This window comes from Corythoichthys intestinalis, chromosome 9 (assembly GCF_030265065.1).
Source record: "Corythoichthys intestinalis isolate RoL2023-P3 chromosome 9, ASM3026506v1, whole genome shotgun sequence".
NCBI lineage: Eukaryota > Metazoa > Chordata > Actinopteri > Syngnathiformes > Syngnathidae > Corythoichthys > Corythoichthys intestinalis.
The window spans coordinates 11,899,635-11,919,361 of record NC_080403.1 but is presented as its reverse complement, the minus strand read 5'-3'; the positions used below and the strand labels follow the sequence as shown (position 1 = coordinate 11,919,361).

The window sequence follows — 19,727 nt, the reverse complement described above, 5'->3', positions numbered from 1 at the left end:
CCGAGGAAGGATCGAATGGCAGACACGGTGTCTCGACACTTTTCCTTCCTGAGGCGATGAAAATAATATGTCAGATTGTCATGTTTTAGCAAAAGAACGCCTTTAAAGTGTTTTCTTTGTCCATCAGGGTGTGTCAACAATGCCAGCATCTGTCATCTTTATCTGCCCTCCTCTTCTTACGGCAATGAATAGTATGTAGAGAAATACAATAGACTTAGAAGAGTATTCTAACCATCTCGTTAAAATGAAAATAAAAATAAAGGCTTGTTTTAAAATGCTGGCAAATTATTCCAACATGGAAAATATTTTAAAAACTCTATCTATATATTAAATATTCTTATCAAATTTTAATCGTGGTGTGACCTGTAGAACATTAAAAATACTATAATAATACTACTAATAATAGTGTTAAAAATGTTTATATGAATGGATGAATGTCACTGTCTGAAAAAATAATGGTCATTGATGCCAAGTTGAAGCAGTTTTTCGTTGTCATTTACATGCATACAAAAAATAGCTAGGACTTCTGCCATTTTGAAAAAGTATTCCTGCATTTTGGAGAATTATTTATATATTTTCTTACCCAGAAAGCTGTTGGATGAGTAAGGTGCGTAAAGAGTTAGGCGTGCATCATCTCTAAATGTAGTTGGCGGAACAAGGGCTTTACAATGCGATTAAAGAAATAAGAAAAACTTGTAATTGTTCTTATGTTTGAAAAAATATTAGTGTTAATGATCTCTGCTCACCATTTTGCACTATATGTTACAAATGATATTTTTTAATTAATTGACTTCCAGAGTGGAGGTCTTCTGACTTTTTACCCTCCACCCTTCTTTGTGCCTGTTTGAGTGCTGCAACTCACAGGCTCAACTTGATGGACTCACCTAACTCACTGCTCAGGATTCTTGCCAATCTCCTGGTCCTAGATCTGGTAAGCATTATGTTTACAGTTTTGTTTTCAACTACAGTAGAATCAGTTTTTTTTTTTTTGTGAATAATTTATTTCAAAATGTCTGACTTCCAAGTTGTAATATAAAAAATCTCCTGTAGGTAAACCTAGACAACCAAAACTATCACCAAGAATTTTATTGTTTCTTGTTTTCCTACAGCCATGTGAAAAAATTAGGACACCCCATGGAAGCCTGTGTGTTTTCTAACATATTTGATCATGTGGATATTTAATATAAATTTTAACAGTCTTGAGAGATTCAAGTAATAGAACTAAACAATTAAAATAGAAAAAATGATTTTTAAATATCTTTCTGTAAAATGTAATTTTAAATAAATGCAATTTCTGTTGAAGAATAAATTAGGACACCCCCACATTGAATCCCACTTAAAATGGCTAAAATCACACACAAGGGTATCACATCAGATGCACATGATTAGAACATCATTACCCAGTATTTTGAAGGAAGCTAAATTTGAGGTTTAAATAAGGCAAGCCGCCTTATTTAAACCTCAAATTTAGCTTGGTGTGTCCCTGACTGATGAAGTGAGAAAATACACCATGGCGAGATCAAAGGAGCTGTCTGAGATCTTCAGAAAGAAGATTGTAGACGCTTATGAGTCTGGTAAGAGATTTCCAAAGATCTCAAAAGAATAGAAAATCAACCATTCCACTGTCCAAAATATAGTCTACAAGTGGAGGACATTCAAAATAACTGCCAACATGCCCAGGTCTGGCCGTCCAAGCAAGTTCACCCCGAGAGCAGACCGCAAGATGCTAAAAGAAGTCTCCAAAAACCCTAAAATGTCATCACGGGACCTACAAGAGGCTCTTGCTACTGTTCATGTCAAAGTGCATGCTTCTACAGTCAGACTTCACAAGTTTAACGTTCATGGGAGATGTGCAAGGAGGAAACCTTTGCTGTCCAAGAAGAACATGAAGGGCAGACTGAAGTTTGCCAGAATGAATGTAGATAAAGACCAGGACTTCTGAAATAATGTTCTTTGGACAGATGAATCTAAATTTAATTATTTGGACACCAGAACAGAGGACATGTTTGTCGTAAACCCAATACAGCATTCCAAAAGAAGAACCTCATAGCAACTGTGAAGCATGGAGGTGGAAGTGTTATGGTTTGGGGATGCTTTGCCACAGCAGGACCTGGCCACCTCAACATCAGAATCCACCATGAATTCTGTCGTGTATCAGAGGGTGCTTGAGGAACATGTGAGATCATCTGTGAAAAAATTAAAACTGAAGTGAAACTGGACCCTGCAACATGACAGTGACCCAGAACATACCAGTAAATCCACCAAGGACTGGCTGAAAAGGAAGAAATGGAGAGTGTTGGATTGGCCAAGTCAAAGCCCAGATCTCAATCCCATTAAGATGCTGTGGAGTGACTTGAAACGGGGTGTACATTGAAGAAACCCCTCAAACATCTCACACCTGAAAGTATTATGCGTTGAGGAGTGGGGCAAACTTTCTTCGGACCGATGTCAAAGACTAGTAGATGGCTACAAAAAGCGTCCTACTGAAGTTATTTCAGCCAAAGGGGGTAACACTAGCTATTAGGCGGTAGGGTGTCCTTTTTCCTCAGAACATGCATTTTTGTTGATATTAGTTTAATGAGTAAAACAATGTTAATTTATGTTGTTTACCTGCAATTAAATCACTTTATTTTCCAGAGATAAAGAAAAACAAGATCAGACATTGATATGTGAACATTTCTTAATAAAGAATATTTAATGGGGTGTCCTAATTTTTTCACGACTGTAATTAAAGTCAACTTACTAAGGCCCCGTGGTGGCTTATTTAACAGTATAAGGAACTCTGACAAGAAAAACAAGTTCAAGTCTTACAAAAACCAGGGCATACAAAAACGAGGTTCAGAGCACAAAGAAATATATTGGGGAATAAGGTAAAAGTAATCAATGATCATCTCAGTCTATGACCTGGCATTAAACCTGTCATGTGTTCCGCCTCGACCAGGACTCTCTCTTCCTCTGCTACAACCAGCTGCAGGCAGCGCTGGAGCTCATCCTGCCTTCTGCTTCCAAAGCTGCTGTTTGCGGATCAGAGGTCGGTCAGACTACCACTGATGTTGACAATCTTTCATTGACGTCAATGACACCTGGTGAAAGCCAACTGAAAACCCCTCCCTGCCACAACAGGCAGGTGTGAATATACCAGGCCTAAATGGCTTTTTGCTCACAATACCCATTTATTCATAGTGTGTCTATTACTAAACAGCAAACTTTTTTTTCATATGACCATACTTGTTGCAGATTACGTTTACACATTTTTACGCGTTATAATCGCTAAAGAGCTAAGTGTTTGTCCATTTTTTATGGCCATGCTTGTTGTGAATTGTGTTCATGTATTTTTTCGTGTTAAAATCGCAATTGTCACGCACGGATTCATTGTGGTGCATTTATAGTTCTGTACGGTTACAAGATTATACATTAAACTAGACTCATGCAATGACTTACATAGTATAACATTTTTGGTTTAACTCCATTGTTACGATAAATGTTTTACATTTTCATTAAAATGATAGCATGTAATTGACTGACAAGATGAGGAAGCACTTTTTTTTATTGATGCCCTTATCCCAGTCACAGAAGTGTCAACAAAGTTGACAACTTTGGCACATGTTGAAAAAAAATGAAATTTGCAACAAAAGTTGATTTAATACTTAAATGCACATGGTACAAAAATTATGAACACTTTTGCTTTCATGAACCCTGCTCCTTCATTTCTTGAAATGACAAGAACAAACTGACGTTTTGACAATTTCAACTTTGCATATACAAACATTCACACATCTGCTTTACATTCCTGATAAGCTTCAGTTTGTCAAGGAAAAACTGAAACACAAACATTGCCATATCAACATTCCAGTTTCAAGAGAGGTTTACGTTACTGGACGTCTTCTTTTGAAATGACAATAAAGTAATAGTTCCCAATTTATCAGATGTCATGTTAAAACTTGTCACTTTTTAATGTACTATTTTGAGTAATGTCAGGAATTCAAATGTCAAATTAGACATAAAACACCGCTGATGTTACAGGACGAAACAAACCAAACCTCCCAAATATTTAGCATTTCAACAGCATCAAGCAGTATGGACATGCCAGTTCACCGTATTTGTAAACAGCATTTGTAAGATAGAAATACTTATACCTGCCTTTAGCAAATATCCATATTATTTCCAAATAATATGAAACACCTGAGCCATAGACCTAAAGACACCATCATTACTTGAGGAGTTTAACAACAGATATAACATTCAGCCAGTAAAGCTCACAATTTACTTCAAACAAATGCTGTTTTTCCTGGAATGTTACAAGAAAACATCTGTTATGCTACTTGTGCATGTGCACCAGCGTAGATTTGGGTGTTACAGCAGGTTAAACAGGTTACGCTTATTGTGCATCAGTGAGTCAGGTTGTTATTCAAGTCTTGTCCAAACTTGCAGAAACCTGGATTGAAATTAAAAACTGAGATCCCTGTCCTGAGCATTTCATCCAGTAGTGTTAACAAGAGTGCTCTTTGGCATCATGAAATGTACAGTAGTTTGCAGTTCTATTTCATCCCTGCTGACCGCCAGACGGGGTGCTGTAACTGGCAGTCATTTGGGATTCATAGGACCATAGTTACCTACGTAACTTTCATTATAATAAAATGCAGTAAAATAGGCAGGTAAAGAGAAGCATTTCTCCCGTTGAACCTCATTGACAACAATGTTCAATGACAAAAGCGCCATGAAACCATAAATAATTTTCTAACTGTCGGCTGGGAAAAAAAACCTCAGGTCATAAAAGGCACAAGAGCCTCCAAATGACTGATGCCCTACAACACTTACATTCAAGGTGTTTTGGTTTTAGGGAGACTTTGACAATGCTCTCATGTATTCAAAGCTGAGTACCTAAGACTCTGACATACATATATACAATAATCATTGTTTTAACCTGACCAAGCCTGTTGAGTATCCCTCTTCCCTTTTTTGGTGTGTGAAATCCCTGATGATGACTTAAGTGCGCTGTTAGACAGTATTGTCACAATGTGCTTTGGCCATGCATACAGAATCTTCAGTGGTGTTTAACTTGAAACAGGACTGTGAATAATTAAGGCCTGCTTGTAAGCCTCGGTCACATTATCGCAGTCTGTAATGGAGAAGGCACTGTCAGCCACTCCAGACTCATAGCAGTTCCACTTCCTGTGCAGCCCATCTCCAAGAATATCATCTTCTTGGATGTCAAGCAGATTGTCAGCAGACACACATCCTCTCATGGTGGGCCGTCCAGCTTTCTCTGGATGTGCAGGAAGTCGTGCAAAGTCTGGAAGATCCAGCTGATCAAAGGACTCTGAGGACAGAATGCTCTCCTCGCTGATAGCACCACTCGATCTAACCCTTGTGCCCCTGTTGGGTAATGAAACTGCTAGCTGATCTAAGGAGCCGAACTCCTGCGCACCAGAGAACTTTCCATTTCGCTTGAGTATGCCTTTTCTGTGGGTTGATATTGAGGTGGGCGCTTTGGATTGCGGGACCCAGCCAGAGTCACTGTTCTCAGGGGAGGAGGAGTAATAGCCAGATTCTTGCTCTGTGGGCTTCTTGAGGATACCTTTGCGAGGTACCATTTCCGCTGAAGGGGCGCTGGCTGGGTTGGACAAAATGTTTTGATGTTCCAGTGATGTGGTAGTGGTCTCACTGATGACCTTTTGTTTTACACTGTTTCTTCTTTTTAAAATCCCCTTAGAAGGTCGGGTGTCTGTACTTCCTTCGTGGCTGGGCTGGGAGACATTGTTCTCCTTTTGTGACCTACGTAGAGAACGCTGTCGAACTACATCATTGCCACTAACGCCTTGTGAGCGGAGCAGGCAGCGCATCTTGGAGCCATTCTCGAGCAAAGGCCTGGATGTACGTCTCAGCCAGCTAGCAACGCTAGCCAGCCCGGCCGGGTGCTGCGCTGACGAAGAGGCCGTCGACTTTGCACCCTCAACTTGGTTGGCTGTTGTCTCAGAGAGGAGGGGTTTCTGGTAACCCCAGTTAAGCCACCAGTGTCCTGCTATTTCCTCAATTGTAGCTCTGCGCTCAGGGTTGACCATTAGCATCCAACGAATGAGACCACATGCATCTGATAGGAAGCAAGAGAGGTAAAAAAATAATAAATTTGTCTGCAGCACTGCAAATTGTTTTATCAAGTCATTTTATACTAGAGCACTTTGACTGTTGTCCTTAGTTCTCTTGTATCGTAAAAACCTTGAGAGAATATACTGAGTAGGAATTACAGTCCATGTAAGGAAATGCTAAAATGCTCACCGGAGGGTTTGTTTGGTTTGCGGTAATTTCCAGTGCTGATTTGCTGCACAAGGTCCTTGTGGTTGTTGCCATCAAATGGCATTGTACCATGAACCATAGTGTACAACAGCACCCCAAGAGACCACGTGTCCACCTCCGGCCCACGGTATGGCCGACCATTTACGATTTCTGGGGATGCGTACAATGGGCTACCGCAGAATGTCTGAAGGTACTCGTCTCTGTTATAGAGGTTTGACAGGCCAAAGTCAGCAATCTGGAACAAAAAAATGAGATAAGAATCTTGTCAATACATATTACTATTAGCCCCTTTCTAACCAGAACGTATCAACCACACTTAACTCATTTATTGAGACAAATCGCCCCTGACCTAGAGGCATAAATTGACACAAAGTCCCCCCGACACCATTACTTTCTCATTGCAACTATATTTACTTCCATGCTCAAAGTAATGAACAGATATCTGGATACATGTGTGTATTTAGTATATACAAACCAGATTCCCAAAAAGTTGGGGTGCTATACAAAAAGTGAATAAAAAAAACTGAATGTAACGATGTATAAGTGTCAAATATCAATATTGTATTCAAAACAGAAGATAAATGACAGATTCAAAGTTTAAACTGAAAAAAAAAAATACAGAGAAAAAATATGTTTTTTTAATTTCATGGTGTCAACAAATCTAAAATATGTTAGGACAGGCTGGAAAAGTCAAATGCACATATAAAGAACAGCTGAAAGACAATTTACGACTAATTAGGTCCATTGGCATCATGGGTGATGACTGAGTATTAAAAGACCTTTTCAGAGTCGTAGTGTCTCTTGGAAACAAAGATGGGTAGTGGATCACCAATACCCCCAATGTTGCTCAGAAAGATCAGGGAGCAATATCAGAAAGGATTTTCAGAGTTAAAAATCAGTTTTACCTTGTCTGCATCTACAGTACATGAGAATGTCCAAAGATTCAGGGAATCTGGAACAATCTCTGTGCATTGGGGTCAAAGCCCAAAAACCATACTAGATACCAGTGATCTGTAGGCCCTTAAAGGACCCTGCACCACAAACAGGAATGATTCAGTAAAGGAAATCAGAGAGTGGGCTCAGCAACACTTCCAGAAACCATTGTCGGTGAACCCAATTCACCGTGCCATCTGCTGTTGTCAGCTGAAACTCAGGCGCAAATGAAGAAGCCATGTCTAAACGCAACCACGGAGCGCACATTTTTTTTTCTCTTGGCCAGGGGTCATAAAAAATGCAAAGTGCAAAACTGTTCTCTGATCAGATGTCTCACGATTGGAAGTTCTAAATGGAAAACTGGGACACCTTGTCATCTTGACTAAGAGGACAAGCACAGCCCAAGTTGTTATCAGCATTCTGTTCAGAGGCCTGCATCTGTGGTGGTATACGGTTGTATCAGTGCATGTGGCATGGGCATCTGGAAAGGCACCATCAATGCAGAAAAGTATTCTGGTTCAAGAACAACATATGCTCTCATCCAGATCCCAGCTCGTTCAGAGAAGTCCGAGCATTTTTCAACATGACAGTGCCAGCTCTAATTACAACATCATGGCTGAGTGGGAAAACTGCATTGAAATGGCACGTATGCAGTGAATATCTTTCACCTAAAGAGAACATTTGCCACATACAGTTAGAGGCCTATATTGGAGAGGAACTGGACAGCATTCCCAATTTCTAAACTTAGGAAACTTGGCTACTCGGTCCCCAGACATTTGCAGACTGTTTTATTAAGAGGGGATGCCCACATTGGTTAAAATGGGACTTGTCCCAACTTTTTTGCCACCTGTTGACACCAAGGAATTAAAATTAATATATTTTGCGCTTAAAATTATACATTTTCCCCGCTTAAAAGTTTGAACTGGCATACATGTTCTGCACAATTTGTATGGGGTCTCAACTTTTTTGGGAGTTGGGGTTGTAGATGATCAATCAAACCAAATGACACTTGTAATTTTTAGTCTTCGACACAAGTATATAAAATATTACACAGAGCTGCATACCTTGACGTTGCCATTGCCATCTAGTAAAATATTCTCCAGTTTCAGATCCCGGTGAACTATTCCATTCTACGAGAAGAAAGAAAGAAAGGTCCAAATGATTTTTCACAGCATTTTATCAGGAACATTCCATACAATTGTCATTTTTGTCTAAGTTATATAAAAGGATTATTTTCCCCCAGTTTGAAGCACATTCTTTCGTCTTTTCCTGGTGTGTCGGCTATGCTTCATTGTCCTTAACTCTGCAGGGGGGCATGCCTTCCACTAATGTTTGTCTTTGAAAAAATGCAGGTCATCTATGCCTGAAAAGGAATGGACACGTGTAGCCAAGGACACTGTGTGTCGTGCAGTTTGAAGTGGGTATAAAGAACTATTGTCTGCACTGTTTTATGATTCCAAGTAAGGCCAAATATATCAAACAGTTTACAATGGCCCTTTATATCAGCGGCTAATAAAAAGCAAAACTGGTGGTTGACGTGGAACACCACCTTTTGCTGGAGCTTTAGCTTTCGAACTGCTGAAGTGGGCTGATGGTGTGCGAGTGTGCTTGTTGTGTTCCATCACGCACTCATTAGGGACTGTGAATATGTGTGTTGGGGTGGCTGGCCTCGAGCCCTAACGCCACCCCCCTCTCTCTCTCCCCTAATTTCTCTCCCTCTCTCTACAAACGTTTCATTTTCCTCTGCATTGTTCTCACAGCATCTATTCCAATCAGCCAGCTGACAGTTAGTAATGATCATTATGCAACAGTGGGGGGTTATGGTGCCTGGGAAGCAACACAAGCTCAGCAACTGGTTTAAGGGAAGCTCAGTGTCATTCAAGTCCATGTAGCTGCAACAAGGAAGCATTTGGAACAAATATAAATGTGTCCTTACTTGATGGCAGTAGTGCACAGCAGACACAATCTGTCTGAAGAAGTTCCTCGACTCCTGCTCGGAGACGTGCCTTCTGTCGCAGATATAGTCGTACAAGTCTCCCCGGCTGGCGTACTCCATTACGATCACAATTTTGTCCTTGTTCTCAAATACTAGAAAGAAAACAACAGATAAAACCATTTAAGCTTTCATTTATTTTCAATGTACAACTCTATACAAATCTTGGTGCACACATTACGTACAATCCAAGCTCAAAAACACATTAAACAATTATGTTAAAAATATAGGCCTTAACACTTAATGACTGACACTGACAGAAGTATCTGAATTTCCATGAGGACTGAACTCCTAAGTCAAGTTACCCTTTAGTCATATCTGCACTATCTGGTCTTCATAAGGACAGAAGATTATTCCCTTTATTTTGCATTCACTTTAATCGCTGGTACCACGAAAGACAGATAATAAGTAAAAGACAGAAAACAGATTGCTTAAAAGCCAACTTTTAACATTGAGTGCCTAGAAGAATATTTTTGTAGCTACAAATGCAAGAACGTAAGTGATTTTGATCAAGATATAAATTGAAAGTGTCCAGACATCAAGTCTTTAACTATTTCGCGCCATTTTGGTTATCATTATATTTGTCCAAACACATCTTTAGTTCCACCAGGCATTAAAAAAAAAAAAAAAAAAAAACGGAAAAAACGCATGGTCTAATATTGTTTCCCATTGGTACGCATATATAACACCTCATTTAGTCTCAAATTAAGTATTTAACTCAAAAACCCAAATTGCCTTGAATCTTACATTTTGTCATTAAAGTCAATCTTTAGCATTTATTGTAGCTACCTCTGTAAAAGATTTTTGTTGTGACCATATCTCATGAAATTGTATTGCTGTCCTTAATTTTATAGCTGACTTCTACTGGCCCAACTGCAGGCCAAACTAATTGGGAAAAACCCTATGGATAGTAACAAGCGCGCATTGAGGCGATCTCGATTAGGGGCGCTGGAAGACAAGGCCATGTGCGCTGCCCACAACACTGCTGTTGTGATGCAACGTGGAGTCAGCACTTATGCAACCAAGAATCAGTTTCCACAAAAGACTTGCGTGAGCACACTCCGAATTCAAACAATCGGACCGATGTAGAGGGGTCTGTTTACGAGTATCACGTTTCACTATTCACGTGTGTGGCCTAAAAAAGAATCTCCATTCAACACAGCTAATGCATTGTGCAAATACCTTCGTATATAGTGATGATATGCGGGTGACACAGTGACGACATGATCTCAATTTCTCTGCGAATGTGAACCAGGTCTTGTTCATCCTTGATCTTCTCCTTTCTGATGGACTTAATGGCAACCTTTAAAAACAAACACAGAACAAGAATATCACGTTTAGTACGGGCACTCATATTCTTAATCAGCTCATGGAAATAATTACGCAGTACAGGTGAAACAAGGAAGATTATTTGCAGACTTTGTTGACAAAGAAACATGATCTGTTTGTGACAAACGGAAAAAAAAACTTCCTGTAAAAACAGAATAGTTAATTTTTAAAGTTGCCAGGTGCCAAAGACTGCCCTCTGTAAAGACACGTGCAAAATGTGATAAATACTGCCTTTTAAATAAAAGGCTTGTTGACAAGACTATCCATGTTTTGGAGCTGGAATACCAGGCATTCCTCATCACTCAGGCTTAAGGTTAAGAAGCGTCATCATGAGGCACCAGATGGTGTTTGGAGTAGCCTTCTCATTTGTGAAGCCTCTAGGCTTCCTGACAGACATGCAGACAAAGTAGAGACCTGACATTATGTATCAATTTCACCAAGAGAACCTGCTGTGAATCACCGTCTGGTCTGGATGCGAGGTGTGCGTCAGCGTGGCGTTCACGCCGCATAGACTCCCTTTTCCTGACTTCTGCGAACTCGTGTTTCCTGGGTTTGTTTGAATAGCCGTCAGACAGAGCTGCTGGACTCATGATGACTTCACACCCCTGTGAGGTTATCGGAGTGTGTGTGCGCCCTTTGTCTCAGTCAGTTTGTTCTACGCACTCGGCACCCACAGTCAAAAAATCTCTGGGCTCCAGTACAAACACAACTAGACTGCAATTTTGCACTACCACCCACAAGGTAGAATAACATGCCACAACGCATGCCAAGCTTGACCTTCGGGCGTTAAGTTTTCACCGGCTTAGACAATTATTATGTTTTTTTTTTTAGATTTCAGGAAATACTGACTCCCGTGCTCCATTTATTTAAAGAATATTTTATAATTTTTTTAACTAAGTGCTTTAGTAGGGGTATATAGTAAGCCTGTCGCAATATGCAATAATTCTATTTATCGCACGATAAATAAAAATGAAGGCGGTAATTTTTCCGCTGCGATTTATCGCCTCACATGCACGTGCGTGCGGCAGACGTGCTGTTAAAAGTTCGGATTCCTTGTTACCAACTGCGCAAAATGCATCTTCGTTCCAGGTCCGGCAAAAAATAGCGCCGGAGCCAATCGTTACCATTATATCCCATTGTTCAACGTATTCCGGCCACGTCAGTGCTCCGGATTGACTGCGGACCATCTCCGGCGTGCCAGTGTTGTTGACGTGTGGGCGCTCCCGTCAGGGGTGACATTTCACGCGGGTCGGCTATTTTTTGGCACAGCACCGGATATTTACAACAAAGTCCGCCAAAACATTGTTACCGACTTGGCTGCTACGAACAACCTCGCTTTGACAACGGACAGCTGAATGGACATGATGAACATTGAGTAGCAAATTAAGAGTGCTGTGCTTCAAACTCGTTCTGTTTATGAAAGTCGATTGTCATATGCTGGTGTTGTGCAGTAATGAGCACACCCGACTTCTGTGGCGTTTGCTAACTTTTTTAATGCGCCCACACACTAGATATCATGAAATAGCAAACTAGATCTGCTACGTCCCATGCCATTGGCTACGTGAGCCCAGAGTGATTATGGGACATGTAGTCCATATACTACATCGATGAATTATAAACTGCATGACTGAATGGAAGTTAAGAAGGCCAAATCAATCCATACCAGTGACTATAGATAATGCTGCAAATATTGTTAATTCAGTACGTGACACAGATGGATTCGGACCACAAATAGGACGTCCTGCTCATGTAGTAAACCTAGCTGCTAAGAGAGCTGTAGCAATCAACAGTGTGCCCCGCCTCACTTTACACAGTAAAGATTGTTCTCAGCACTTTTATACTAAATTTCTTCAGTAAGAAGTAAGCACATAAATATTATGCACTAAAATGTATGTTTATATGATGGCAATTTAATTTTTGATCGTAAAAAAAAAAAATTTTTTTTTTACATCGAAAATCGTACCGAACCGTGAATTAACTGTATCGTTGCATCCCTATGGAACACCATTGCAGAAGCTATGAGGGGAAAAGTTTTCATTTGCCTAAACGTTATTAAGTGCAATTTTATTTATTCTGTCTGTGTTTCTGTGCGGTATTCATATTGATGTCTTTTACTTAGGCATGGTCTATTGTTTTTAGTTGTGATTTCTTAAAAAGAATGTTTTAATTAAAGAGTAAATATTTATTGCGTTTAAATAGGTGAACTTAATCTATTAATATATACTGTATTCTCACTGTGTTATTGTGAATTGGTTTTTAAAAAATGGTGGGGGGGCGCAATAATATTGCATATCGCAAAAATTTATGAGATAAATTATCGCACACTAAAATTTGTTATCGCGACAGGCCTAGTATATAGTTCCAATTTTATGACGATATGATATCGATCCTATGGAGGATATATTTTCCAATATGAGAATGTCTGCCATGATTTGATTCAAGGGCCTTCGATCAATTTAATACAATAATTTGTACACATGTAACACAAAAAAGCCATTATGGGAATGGACAAACACCCCAATTAATGATATGTCAAGCTTGTGGAATCATATTGAAAAAGACTTTTCTTAAATAAATTTGCACCTCCGCCCCATGGAAAAACAACATGTTTTCAATAAGGGGTGTTGTGTGGGGGGGGTGTAAGTATTATACAGTGGGGAGAACAAGTATTTGATACACTGCCAATGGTTGGCAGTGTATCAAATACTTGTTCTCCCCACTGTATATTACGATAAGCTGTTACATAATATGTAGAAAGTAAAACACCCAAAAATTTCTGAGTGCACTGTAAATTCACACGAAGCCGCAGAACAATTTACTTTTCCTCTCTTAGATGACAGAAGTTTCAATAAACCTGTGTATCCGCTTTCTACTTACAGATTCCTGTCAATCAGCTTTGTGCTCAATTAACCAGGCCTAGATTTCACACGGAGTAAATCATTTTATGAATCCATGAGACAAAATCATAAAGTCAGCATTCATAATTTGTGTTCTATTTTTGTTGGGTGGTGCACGGTAAGATTTTTCAAATGTAAAATAAGTGCCTTGTCACAAAAAACGTGAAACACGAGTGTAACACGCACTCATCTTGAGTGCATCATTGTGGTTGATCCAATCCAAATAAGGATTGTTATGCCTCAGTAGAAGTCTGCGACATGACATTGTTGTTTTTCCTCTTGTGAGGTTATGCCCTCACTGTAAGATGAGTGTGTGAGGTCAAAGTGGAAGTCCGCTATGCCTTTTGTCTGAGCAGGTACATAAAAACAAAGAAAGGAATGTTGCATTTACAACATGTTAACGGCTATTTAAGCTTCAAGCACATTTAGAACGGCCAGTTGCTAGATCTTATCAGTATTATGACAGCAGACTCAGCAAGACGTCGGCAGGGGTGATTCCCAGACAACAACTCACATCCTGCAGTGTGTGTATGGGGATGCGACTCAACATGTACTGTGACGTGAATTGACGAACGCAGGTGCAAGGAGGGAAATTCCATATTCCAAGACTCGTGGAAAGGGCGTTGGTGATAAACAAGATGTTGCTGTTCAGACATGACACTCCCATGAAACATTACAGTAATGAATTTGATGAAGCAGCGAGTCTGTCTGGCAGTGGTGGAAAACCCTTCACATTCCAGTTGTAGCTAGGAGGGAGAGAGATTGGTATACTTAAAAAGTGTAGACAAAAGGCTCTGGAACAGGAAAATGCAGTGACATTGTTAAGCATTTGCTCAACACAGAGCAGGATTGCCATAGTGAGAAGGGAGGGCTCAAAAGAACGGAGTTTTTTTTAACACCTTCATGCATGAATTACCTTTTTTTTTCCTTAAATGTTTTTACTACATTCAGGTCATCTCAACTTGCGGCCTCGATTTGAAATCCAAATGTAGTATTAGCTTTGCCTGCACGTATTTTGCAATCACCAATAAAAATACATAATTATAAATTAATGAATAAAGTAATTGAAGGATTCATTGTGGAAATTTGTTTTTAAATCGTAATGAATATTTTTTTTAAAGTGCGAATTTAAAAAAAGCCATGAGTAATAGAAATATGCATAATTCTAAATAAAATAAAATAAATATTTTTTTTAAATGAACACTTCACAAATAAAAACAAATTGTCATAGAAAATGAATAAAGAAAAATAAGAAGACATGAAATTTAAATAATTGTGGCCCGTGTGTATTTTTGCCCTGGGAATTTATTTAGTTTTATAAATCTGTAGTGACCTTGTATAGTTCAACTCTTTAGCTAATATTGACAAAATGTCCAAATCTATTTCAACTGGGAGATGCTGGAAGTAATCATCACTTCCAGCCTCTCCCGGTTGAAATGGATTGATTGGACGTCTATTGCCGTCAATAGGTGTTTTCAATATCAATTTCCTTCTTTTACTAACTACAACAACACATACTCTGTGACCTGGGCTGGAGGTGAATTAGCTTAGTTTTTGAATAAATGTCATCTGTAGTGACCACTGTCGCAGAAAGATTAAGAGAAAAAAATTGTGAACAAGTTGCTAATCAAAACATATTAGAAGAGGCATTACTTTAAAAATGGAAAGAAATGGTGATAATTTTTACATTGAGATTTAGTAGGTGAACTATTAAAGGACTATGCGATAATATCAGTTGACTTTCTGCATTGCCTGTCTTTTTGCTGTATTCTCAAAATATAAAGAATGTAAATAATAGTTGGTATACTGGAAACTCTTAACTACATTGGTTTCTTGGGTTTATGATAAACAGAGTATTCCCAAGGAAAATGCTATTTGGTTGTTTAAAATACACATTTAAATTTTGTTTAGTTTCATAGTAATCCTAAACAGGGTTTGGGAGTAACCTTCTAAAAGGAGCCTTTTTTTTTTAAAAATGATTCATCTGCCAAAATGCTACTTATTGTTTAGTGAGTCGGCTTGTCTGTAGAGCCAAAATACACGCTTTTATCAATTTTGTTCCCAAAGAACAAAGCAAAAATAAAAAAATAGATTGGCCATATGACAGCAAGGTTCTGGAAAAACTACATTCCATGCCTACTATGCTGATAAAATAAGGAGTTAATTGTCTTGTTTTTAAATTCTGCTTTATTTCCTCAAACTTTCCAGTAATGTAATATTTTCATTTCCCAAGAAATAAATGCACCCTTTTCTCTGCTTTTAATTGCCTTGCTGGCCCACCAAATGCCTTTCCAGGTTGATTACAAGCCACTTGGAAGTTTAAAGGTGAGAAGGCTTTGTGTGCACTGACAAGTTTTACAAGGAGCATTAAATCTCTTTTTTTGTAGTCTTTGTGATAGCAGCACATTCTTTACACGTCTCAGAGTCCAATGCTTAGATCGGAGACACAAATTGCATTTGGATAGTTACAAAGCGGGAAAGATCAGCTGCCCAAAACACCCACAACATGTACACAATAATTTGCTTTAACCCTTTCGAGAGCACTCGTTTGACTGAATGCTCCCACTGACTTGGTGCCATTCACTGCCAACCCTCCCATTCAAACTGGATTGTATGTCTAGTGGTCTTTTAATGTCACTGAAATATGGACAAAATGGATGTCTATTGCTGTGATTGGAAAGCAGAGTTAAATATTGTTGTTACTGGGGGCCATAACCAGTGTATTTCTGGTTTTATTAATTACAATTGTATTCATCTTGATTTCATTAATTTATAAGTTTATTTAGCATCATGTAGTCCACACCTGTATAACCAATGTTAAAATTGTGCATGACCCAAATCCACATCGCCAGGTATTTATGGATTTCAGTGTTTTTTTGTTGTTTGTTTTTTAATTGCTAAAACTAGGTACTCGGGTTAAGAATTTATGTAAAAAATAGGGTTGGTAACCTCTGGGTACCTCATGATTGGATACGAAATGTGATGCACGACTCACGATAACGATTATCTCACAATATGGCGATATAACAGTTATCGATACATGGGTCAGGATTCCAGGAAATAATTCTACAAAATATTTACTATACAAGTAATAAACAGGAAAAACAAGCTATTTACATCCTTCTGCTGTGATTTGAATTGAGTTTATCACAGCGGCCAATGGCAACCAAAGAATTTAATTTTGGGGCATTTCGTGTCATTTGTTGTTGATTTTCAGTCACTTTCTTTTGAATTTGGAGCATTTATGGGTCACTTCCTGTTGATTTTGGGTTACAGAACAGGAAGTGACAAGTGATACTTGAGTCAACAGAGACACTATTCAAGTGGAAGATATTGGTAGCAACTTGTTGGTTCCTTTTTAAACCGTGAGACCTTTTATAAAACGATATATCGATTCTTGGCAGGAGCATATCGATAACCTTTTGGCAGAGGTTGGTAGAAACGCGTTACATGCACTCAGTTATATTACTTGAGTAACTTTTTGGGGAAAAATGTGCTTCTAAGAGTAGTTTTACTAAGCCATACTTTTTACTTTAACTTGAGTAGATTTGTGACAAAAAAAAGCTACCATTACTACCTCTTTACTCTACATATTATTCATTCATTCATTTTCCATGCGATGCTATTGCTAAGAGTAGCGCTACTAATTTTGCCAATAAGACGTCGCAACAATAATCATGACTCATTACACCAATCAGACGCAAGCTTGCCGTTCTATGATCACGCAAGCCTGTTGAATCACCCGTCTTTAAAGCACCGTTAACAAATGAAGTATTTAACATAGAGCGCTGCCCTCAACATAGATCGAAATCGTGGATTTAAACCTCTCTCCGAGTTTTTATTTGGCATCAATTGACCACGGGAACTACAGTATTCATTAATTAAACTAGGAACTATTTTCTCCACTAGAGGGCAGGGCACCCATGCGCTTTGGACGAATAATGCTTCATTACTGTTTTTTTTTCTCTACTATTTTTTTTAATTTCCTTGGCTTAATGTAGTTATGTAATGGGTTATTGTACAGTACCCAGATATAAAACCGACATTGAATAAACGTTGATTTTCCATCAAAATCATCAGTATAGCTGACATCAACATTTTCGACGTCAGGTGACGTTGAAAGAACGTTCTATGGTATTTCAGGCGATGGTTGGGTAAAGATTGTTTTATAATTGATGAACTAATGTTTACAAATAGTTCATTTATGATTGACCGGGAAATATTGAAAAGTCATTGAATTATGTATGAGCTGGTGCTTTAGTCGAAAACATAACATTGATTCAGCGTTGTTCTTATATTATTAATAATCCAAATGACTTTTAGGTTTTGTAAGGATTTCAACATTCAAACAACATCAATCGAGGGTGCAAAAGCGACGTTGATTCAACAATATAAGATGGACAGCGGAATGTTGATCCAACATCTTTTCAACGTCGGTCTGCTATCTGGATATTATATCAACAGTTCATATACTGCAGATAAGTTTGTGCTGAGAAAAAAAATACCGTTGTTGAAAAAAATTAACAAAAATAAGTTACTCAAAATGTTACTCATTACTTGAGTATTCTTTTCACAAGATACTTTTTTACTTGTTCTTGAGTACATTTTTTGGATGACTACTATTACTATTGAGTAATATTTTGAAGTAACACTACTCTTACTTGAGTAAAATTTTGGGCTACTCTACCCATCTTCTGCCTTTCACGATATATCATCATTTCGATTTTTTGTCATACTCCGAGTAAAAAGGGTAAATTTTAGACTTTTAACAAATGACATGTTCATGAAGACAGCTGCTCCAAAAATGCCACTTTGGTTTCTGAACAGTTGGTAGAGGGGAGAAGCAAATTTAAGATTGTTCAATTAAAAAAAAATGCACATGAATAATATGACATGTTGCGTTAAAAACCTTACCAGTCTTCCAGATCTTTCCTTAGCTTTCTTTACTTTCCCGTACGTTCCTTTCCCGAGCGTCTCCAGGAACTCGTAGCGGTGTTTCAAGTTGTGTTTGTGGTGGTGTCGCTTCACGGCTTGTTTCTTCACCTGGACCGGCGGGAGAGGAGTTTTCGCTTCGGCTGAAAGGCTCTCGACGGGCGGCCAACGGTTTGACGAGAGTCGGCCAACGCTGGAGCCCTCCATGGATGGATGAATGGATGGATGCTTACCTAAATGCCTCAACAGGTATGCGCCAACAGCATTCCTTAGAAATAAACTACCGAGACGCCGTCCTTAACGTCCGTCTGCAGTACACCAGGAGCTAGTTTTTGGAGAGAGATTTAGAGGCAGGAAAGTGAAAGTTTGAGATCTAGGCAGAGAATTCCAGAGTCTTGAACTTAACAGGTACAACACAGCCGGTAGGGAGGCGTGTTGCTCTCTATTGACACGTCAGTGTATGAAAGGCGGAGTTAAAAGAGTGAAGTAACGTTAGATTTGCGTACCTTTGAATGCCGACAGTTACGTTAACTGCGAAATGACATCTATTTTAGTTCTTTCAACTCAATTCTTGTCGCAGAGTTTTTGTTGTTGTATGTTTTTATCTTCTATTTTCTAAATCAAACATAAACAGAGTTCTTCTAGCAGCATAAAACAAATGGCACATCAACCACTGTGCATGCGTCATAAAACGAGCGCACGGATACTATTGCGACACAATGAACGCTCACCTCTTTCAACTCCCGAGTCCTCATAAGTTCAAACATTCATGTCTCTTTGGTTAGTGCGCATGGCGCTTGTAAAAACGCGTGAGAAAGAATTCGTTGCCCAAAATGAATGATCAAAGCTCTTTAAAACTTGCCTTCAAGCAAACTAACCTTTTGTATGAAACCAAACGTCACAAGAGGCTCTCAAACGTTTTGCAACATGTATCATCTAAAAAAAGACACAGAAACCTTTGCTCTCCAAGTGCTAACAAAGACAAAAATTCAAATTCACTAGCTGTTTTTATTGCTTCAAAGTGTATTTAATGCTATTTTAAACATGAAGTACTTTAAAACAAAACAAAAAAAGCCTCGAAACCCCGCTGCTTTCCGTTTAAAAGTCCAGTTGGGTTTAAATGCGTTTGTTTTATGTCACCTTCATCCTCTGACAGAGAGAAAACGAAAGTAATCGCTTAGGTTGATATACATTAAATCTATTACAGCAAACTGTTCACAAAGATTAAATGCAAATATATAATGTAATTATAATAACGCACTAAAGTGGATACAAATTTTGAGCCACTGGAAGACTTATGCAGTTTGAACATGGTAATTCCTTTACATACCGCAGGAGAGAGCCAGTAG

At 38.8% G+C, this 19,727-nt stretch overlaps 2 protein-coding genes across 4 annotated transcripts in view; one reads left to right on the top strand and one right to left on the bottom strand.

Moving 5' to 3' along the window:
• ccnd3 (cyclin D3) overlaps window positions 1-6,146 on the top strand; it is a 21,952-nt gene extending 15,806 nt beyond the window's left edge. Inside the window, exons 5-6 of the mRNA XM_057845699.1 lie at window positions 798-931; window positions 2,942-6,146. Coding sequence (XP_057701682.1) covers window positions 798-931; window positions 2,942-3,133 — 326 coding nt within the window. The 3' untranslated portion in view covers window positions 3,134-6,146. The remainder of the gene's footprint in view (window positions 1-797; window positions 932-2,941) is intronic.
• Window positions 3,526-19,727, bottom strand: nuak2 (NUAK family, SNF1-like kinase, 2). Of its 3 annotated transcripts, none has more exons than XM_057845696.1 (7): window positions 19,709-19,727; window positions 18,361-18,703; window positions 10,403-10,523; window positions 9,164-9,315; window positions 8,292-8,357; window positions 6,277-6,529; window positions 3,526-6,091 (listed from the first exon to the last, which is right to left on the bottom strand). In XM_057845696.1, exons 2-7 carry the CDS (start codon window positions 18,583-18,585, stop codon window positions 5,055-5,057), a joined length of 1,854 nt encoding a protein of 617 aa, XP_057701679.1. In that variant the 5' UTR covers window positions 18,586-18,703; window positions 19,709-19,727; the 3' UTR covers window positions 3,526-5,054. The 3 variants fall into 3 exon arrangements, with proteins under 3 accessions (XP_057701679.1, XP_057701680.1, XP_057701678.1); XM_057845697.1 differs by lacking the exon at window positions 19,709-19,727 and adding an exon at window positions 19,110-19,128; XM_057845695.1 differs by lacking the exon at window positions 19,709-19,727 and adding an exon at window positions 18,885-19,027.

What these genes read in the sequence shown, in the direction of transcription:
- nuak2 (XM_057845696.1), bottom strand. Translation starts at nt 18,585, where the DNA reads ATGGAGGGCTCCAGCGTTGGCCGACTCTCGTCAAACCGTTGGCCGCCC. An exon ending in AGGAAAGATCTGGAAGACTG is followed by an intron (nt 10,524 to 18,360) that starts GTAAGGTTTTTA and finishes TTGTTTTTAAAG; the next exon opens with GTTGCCATTAAGTCCATCAG. An exon ending in ATGGCAATGGCAACGTCAAG is followed by an intron (nt 6,530 to 8,291) that starts GTATGCAGCTCT and finishes TTTTTGTTCCAG; the next exon opens with ATTGCTGACTTTGGCCTGTC.